We start from the raw sequence: 7,113 nt of genomic DNA on the forward strand, positions 1-7,113 counted from the left end.
ATGATGGAGTGGGAAGAAGCAATGTGGAATAACAGAGGCCAAACAAGGATTTGAAGAAGAAGAAAAAGAAGAAGAGCAAGAGCAGCAACAGAAGAAGAGGAAGAAGCAGTTGTAGCAGTAGAAGAGGAAGAAGCAGTTGTAGCAGCAGAAGAGGAAGATGAAGAACTACCACAAACGGCAAAAGAGGAAGATGGACTTGCATCTAGTTACATCGACGATGAACTTTCCCATATTCAACCATACGGCTCTTAGGCGCAGTTCTTTTGCCAGAATCTGGGGATTCTCCCAGAATCCGACCCCTACCCAGCTTCTCCCAGAATCTTTGAGCCCCATTTGTTTTACAATTCTATCTAGTTAGGGTCTAATTAGATAGAATTGTAAATCAAATGGGGCTCAGAGATTCTACAAGAAGCTGGGTAGGGGTCGGATTCTGGGAGAATCCCCAGATTCTGGCAAAAGAACTGGGCTTTAGTAATCTATAATGCCATTTGATAGTAGTTAGGATGAATCATATTTTGTTTGGTAGCTAAGAATGAAACTGTTCAGATCGCGTGTGGTAAGGTCACCATCATTGAGAAGTGGTGACAACACCTTATGCAGGTTGCAACCAAACAACGAGTCATACATGCGCATAATGCGATGCACCCAACCGAATGGCGGGTCAAAATTAGTTCCCTCGTGCAGCTAACATACATGCGGGCAATCAAACTATATGCAAATGGTGGTTTGTAGTCTGTTTTTGCTCAACCAAGTCTATCTGAGAATCACATGCAAGCGCCAAAATCGATGCGGGTGTGTGGCTGAAAATGCGTGATGGTCTAGTTCAGATATATGCGGCCGACTAGAGTAAATAAACTAATAAAAGGAAAAAAAAGAAAAAAAAAGAAATAGAAAAGGAGACAAAGAAAAGAAAGTCCAGACATTTTTGTCCGCGTTGGATCCTAAAAATGTCTAGACGGTTCGATTTTGCGGGGGGAAAAACTAAAAGGGGAAAAAGAAAAGAAAAAAACCCTCAAAGCCCTAGTACCTTCGTAGACGCAGGCAGTCAGCAGCCGACCAGAAGGCAGCAGACGCAGAGCAAATCCAACAAGAACACCACTAGTGCTGCATTCGCAGCGAGCGAGGAAGAGGAAGAGGGTGAGAGAGAGGGATGGCGTGCCTGCACGATCACGAGTGTGGGGATCACAACTGCGCCGCCGATTGGTCGCTCTACAATCACATCGACATCCCCAAGGTTTCTTCCCAATCTCTCTCCGTCTCTCTCTGTAAATCAGAATCTTCGCTGTAGCCTACTGTATTACGAGTGCAAAATCTTCTATTACTACTGCAGAAATTCGAGAAACTGTGGCTCTGAATCTTCCCCCGTTTTTTCCACAACCTGCAGGTGGTGGCTCTGAACGAATCTGTGGCCGGGAGCGTCAAATCGGTCTTCAAGTCGTGGGACCAGCGCCTCGAGACTTCCGGGGTATGTACCGAGGTCCTTGAATTAGACATAATCCATCTTCTTATGAGTGTCGGTGCTTATTTCCTGCCAAATATGCCAGGAATTAGACGTTTCTACATAACCTGTCACTGATATAGAAAAAGTTTCAGTATCGATTGCTGTGTCCCTATGTGGATTATACTCGTCTCCTTTGGTATTACATTAGAAAACGAATAGAAAATTAGCAGCTTTCTGTGCATCCACTAGGTACTATTTGTCCTTAAAAAACTATTACTGGGTACTTTTTTTTATCATGCCACTAATGTCTTTACTGTCATGATTACTGAGGGCTACAATTTATTTTCCACAAGTATACTAGTAAAGATGTCTATAAAGCATAATCCTAGCGCATAGTAGGAAAAGGGAAATTGCCAGGACGTCTGAAATATTAAACGGGAGAAACAGTAGGCCAGGAGGTTTGGTATGCACTATGCAGACATTTTGAGCTCTATGTTTTATTACCCTTTATCCTCCATGTTACACAAAATTGCCATTCTTCTGCATGCGAATTTGGCTATTACTTATGTTTGTTGTATCAGCTTATCAGTCTTGACCCTAAATCCTGTAAGTACAATGAATCAAGATCAAAATATTGATGCTGTAGCTTACAGAGTTTATTCAGTGACTAGTGATTTTTTCACTCATAAGTCATAACCTATTACATAAGTTTCTTTTCATACCTGTTACCTGCACTCTTATGAACATTTTTGCTGCACCAGGGTTTTCTGGAGAGCAATGAGGGTGACCCTGAGTTACTTGTTTTCATCCCGTAAGTAGCTTACATCACTTAATGATAATTGGATATATATCCGTGTCTTGGCTTCTTTCTTTTCCATCCCCTTCTGCTGTATAAACTTGTTATCTCCGCTGAGGAATTAACAGAAACGGTTGTAGCCCAGTTCGAAAAAAAGATATATGTGTGTGCCTGCCCCACTCGGTTTCTTAAATTAATTACATCATTGCTTCACTTGCCTTAAACCCACACAAGCTGAATATTTTATGTCTTCAAATGCAGAATTGACAGCTTTAGTGTCTAGGACACAGAATTTGTGGTGTTACAGTTATGTAAGCCATACATCTTTGCCTTAGTGATGGACGAGGTCAGAAAGGATATACAAGGAGATATCCCTTGAGTTCTGTTTGGACGTAGACATTCAAGGCCTCTAAATTGCATTGGCTCCAATATTAAATCTGCATGACATTGATATCGACATTCAACCCGAATTCTGGTGTTTGGATGGTGAAAATATTGAATTGCACATTGTTGTACACGTCACTGGCCTTCCATCTTCTTCTCTCTCCCTCCAGCATGCTTTCTCCTCCATGCGCCACAGGCACGAACACGAGGGGAAGTGGCATCCGTCGCCATGGGAGGCAACAAACAGCTTCCACTACGGGGATGTGAGCGATAGGTGGTTGGACGCACGCGTGCCGCATCTGAGATATGGGATGAGGCGGACTACCGTGAGGAATGAGGTAGCTGACCTGCGCTAGAGAGAAGAGAAGAGGAGGGCAGAGAGGCCAACTTGTGTCTTCCCGCTTCGTGCTGCTGTCCCTCTCTTGCGCGTGGCATTTTTCTTTTTCCAGGACCGCTCCTCAAAGGGGTAAGTGGAGACTAGGGGCGAGCACTGTCGAACTTGCCACAAAGTCAATGGGTGAGGTTCCGAATTCGGGCAAAGTGATGTGACATCCTAGTTTAATAGGATTGATAGTACTACCCATACCAATAAGGTGCATCTTCTTTTTTGGAAGCTCATCTCATAAGAACCGCTTGATTAAGCGTGCTTGGCTTGGAGCAGTTTGGGGATGTGTGAACGACCTGGAAGTTTCTCAGGGTGCGCACGAATGAGGACAGAGTGCGCCGGAAAGACTTGTGTTGGTTTGTGGGCCAGTCTAGAGCCCATAGGATAGCTAGGAGTAACTATTGCCAGTGCGGGAGTGGCTGGTGTGTTACAAGTGAGGCGGGTGGGGACAGCGGGCTGTTCTATATCGTGCTTCGATTCCAAGTCTTTCCGAGTCTGAATACTGTTCCAAACAATGAAATTCGGGCTGCCCAAATGCCAATGTTTAATTCTGGGCCTCATTGCCAATATCCAAACAGTGCCTTGGTGTATGGTCTTTGCTGATGATGTGGTCCTAGTTGACGAAAGTAGGTTGGATGTCAGTAGGACATTAGAGTTGTGGAGACAAACTTCAGAGTCCAAGGGGTTTAGGCTTAGTAGGACCAAGACCGAGTATATGACTTGTGATTTTAGTGCTGTTAGGTGCGAGGAGGGAGAAGGGAGAAGTTAGTTTCGAGGGACATATAGTGCCTAAGAGGGACACCTTTCTATACTTGGGAGTTGGGACCAATGCTCCAAAGCAATGGTGGCATTGATGAGGATGCTAGCCACCGAATCAAAGCGGAGCAGATGAAGTGGTGGGAAGCATCTGGCATCCTCTGTGACAAGAAGGTCCCACATAAGCTAAAGGGTAAGTTCTATAGGACTGCAATCAGACCTGCAATGCTATATGGAGCAGAGTGTTGGCCTACTAAGAGGCAACACATCTAAGAAATGAGTGCCACTGAGATGCGCTTGCTAAGGTGGATGGGTGGCCATACAATAAAGGACCAAATTAGGAATGACGGAATACGAGATGAGGTAGGGGTGGCACCTATTGAAGAGAAGCTTGTCCAACACCGGCCAAGGTGGTTTGGACATATTCAATGGAGCCTTCAGAAGCACCAGTAAATAGTGGTATTCTTAAGAGTAGCCAAAATACTAGGAGGGGTAGGGGGCGACTAAATTTCACATCGGAGGAAGGCAGTAAAAGAGACTTGAGGATTGGAATGAACCTAGGGATTTGGCTCTTGACAGGACTGCATGGAAATCAGCAAACCATGTACCAGAATCTCGATTTATTTTGTTTACTTGTACTTCCTCTCTTCTCTTTTGGGTTCTCACAGTTTTCTGTTAGGTTTCACTACTAGCCTACCCCAATTTGCTTGGGACAAAAGGCTTTGTTGGTGTATCCTGAAGGAGTCGGAATGATTCATCAAGGGTCGTATGTAGACAAAGCAAGTTATCCGTGTTTTATTCTGTACTTCTGCCTCTGTCTTTATTTGCATTGAGTTCACGATCCATATATATTACATTTGGTTTGTACTTTATACTGGACTATACTGGGATATATCATTTTTATGCTTGTGTTAATAGCTAAGACATGTTTTTTCTCTCGTTTCTGCTTGCAATTCCTATCAGCAATCGTTAACATGTTTCATTTGTTCCTTTTTCTTGTAGATTTACCTCAGATGTGAAGATCAAGAGCATCGCTGTTGTTGGTGGTGCTGATGGGACAAGCCCTTCAAGAATGAGAGTGTAAGTTTTAGAATTCTGGCTTTTCTCTTTCATGACTTACCCAGTTCTTTCTTCTTGAACCATAACAACAACAACAACAACAAAGCCTTTAGTCCCAAACAAGTTGGGGTAGGCTAGAGGTGAAACCCATAAGATCTCGCAACCAACTCATGGCTCTGGCACATGGATAGCAAGCTTCCACGCACCCCTGTCCATAGCTAGCTCTTTGTCGATACTCCAATCCTTCAGGTCTCTCTTAACGGACTCCTCCCATGTCAAATTCGGTCGACCCCGCCCTCTCTTGACATTCTCCGCACGCTTTAGCCGTCCGCTATGCACTGGAGCTTCTGGAGGCCTGCGCTGAATATGCCCAAACCATCTCAGACGATGTTGGACAAGCTTCTCCTCAATTGGTGCTACCCCAACTCTATCTCGTATATCATCATTCCGGACTCGATCCTTCCTCGTGTGGCCACACATCCATCTCAACATACGCATCTCCGCCACACCTAACTGTTGAACCATAATAGCATGAAATTTATAAAGAATGTCGACTTGTCACAGATTTATCAATAGAGAAGGTATTGACTTTTCTGATGCTCAAAACATGCAGCCTGTGCAGGTATGTTTTTAGTTTGTTTATTTTCTTATCCATCCACAAGAAGAAACTCCAGCTGTAATTTGACATTGTTTGTGCCAGGAATGGGAACTGGCAGAGAATTTGCAGGGAGTTCTTGAGTATCAAACAAGGTAATTTTAGTAGTTACTTGTTCTGCTTGTGCTACTTAATACATGTTCATTTATATTCCAATATTTAAGTTAGAAATGTCCATATTTCAACCCTGAATTGTCACCAAAGTCTAAGAAACAACCCGAACTTCAAAACCGTCTACTTTACAACCCCAAACTCTCAAAATTGGACAAATATCAACCCTCCTATCCTCAACCAGTTTTCTGGGCTGTTTTGGCCGGTTTTGAAGAGTTGACCGCCTAATCAGTAACCAACTCAGCCGCGACGTCACCCAGGCATCTAAACCTAGTCTCTCTCTGTTCAGTCTCTCACCCTGAGCAGCGTCTCTCACCCAGCCCAGCCGCCGCCACTTGGGACACCAGCACCCTGACCTCGACCCGCCGCCTCCAGCCCCGCCGCCGCTTCTCCCTCCACCCGACCAGATGCTTGTCACCGCTGCCCATTCTCTCCCAGCCCGCAATAGCAGTTGACCTGACGCCGCCAGGCCCGAAGGGCCATACCCCTGCGCTGCCGGTGAGTTGAGGGCGGCGGCGCGGAACCACAGCCGGCCATCTAGACCCAGCAGCCCATCGCTCTTCACCTATCTCGTGCTCAGCAGGCTCACAAGCATCGGACTGGACGCCGCAGACGAGCACGGTGAGCACCAAGCGAATTGCATCGGCGCGCACACTTGGCATGATGAGCCCACAGCCGGTAGAGGAAGCCAAGAGGACGGGACTGGAGCGTGGTGAGGCGCACGTCGCTGCTGGGGCTGAAGGCGCCTCACGGGAGGGCCAGGGATAGAGTTACTTTAGGGCAAAACTGGGCCTTGGCCCGCCCAGGACAGCAGAAAACAGTGAAGGCTGGGAGTAAAAGTGGCCCTTAAAGAAGAAGTATTGTGTATAATTCCTTAGCCTGGCCCGTCCTGTCCCACCTAGCCCTTTTGATGTTGCTCGGCCATTGGGGAGGGCACATGGCGCTCTCGGAGAGGAAACACGCCGGCTCTGTCTGCTGTTGATAGAGGGGAAGAGGTGGGTGCAGGGCTCCATGGATTCAGCCGCTGGTGCATTGGTGGCCAGCAGGAGAGGGGAGTCCACGGCAGGAGCCTGTGCTCGTTGGTGGACACTAGGAGAGGGGGAGCTCCGATCCATGCCCGGGGGTGGCGGCATCGGGCAGCAGGGGCGGGGTGGGGGAGCAGGGCCCAGCTCGTGTGAGGGCAGAGTGGCGGCACTGCCGCTCGCCGGCCACCAGAGAGGGTGGCGACGGGTCGGGGTCACGTACGCGGCGGCGGCAGCTGGGTGAGCCCTATGCGGCTCGGAATGGGAAGAGAGACAGGGCTGGGCATGGGCCTCGCTGATGTGGCAGCTGACTAGGCGGGTGAACTGGTCAAAACCGGCTTTGTCTGCGAAAACCGGTTCAAGGTTGAATCTTGCATGATTTTGATAATTCAGGGTTGAAACTTAGACGGTTTCAAAGCTCTCTTAGACAAATGGCTAGTTCAGGGTTGAAATATGGACGATTTCTCCCTTTGAGTTATATTATAATAGTAGCAAAATGTTCGT

The 7,113-nt window shown here is 46.9% G+C and overlaps 1 protein-coding gene across 2 annotated transcripts in view; it reads left to right on the forward strand.

Moving 5' to 3' along the window:
* Positions 1 to 1,009: 1,009 nt before the first annotated feature.
* Positions 1,010 to 7,113, forward strand: part of LOC119276093 (PITH domain-containing protein 1-like) — an 8,036-nt gene continuing 1,932 nt past the window's right edge. The window contains exons 1-6 of one of the 2 annotated variants that reach the window (XM_037557083.1): positions 1,010 to 1,234; positions 1,385 to 1,465; positions 2,203 to 2,252; positions 4,765 to 4,842; positions 5,386 to 5,443; positions 5,522 to 5,571. In XM_037557083.1, the coding sequence (XP_037412980.1) occupies positions 1,151 to 1,234; positions 1,385 to 1,465; positions 2,203 to 2,252; positions 4,765 to 4,842; positions 5,386 to 5,443; positions 5,522 to 5,571 (401 nt within the window). In that variant the 5' untranslated portion in view covers positions 1,010 to 1,150. The remainder of the gene's footprint in view (positions 1,235 to 1,384; positions 1,466 to 2,202; positions 2,253 to 4,764; positions 4,843 to 5,385; positions 5,444 to 5,521; positions 5,572 to 7,113) is intronic. The other variant, XM_037557082.1, reaches the window with a different exon arrangement.

This window comes from Triticum dicoccoides, chromosome 3B (assembly GCF_002162155.2).
Source record: "Triticum dicoccoides isolate Atlit2015 ecotype Zavitan chromosome 3B, WEW_v2.0, whole genome shotgun sequence".
Lineage (NCBI taxonomy): Eukaryota > Viridiplantae > Streptophyta > Magnoliopsida > Poales > Poaceae > Triticum > Triticum dicoccoides.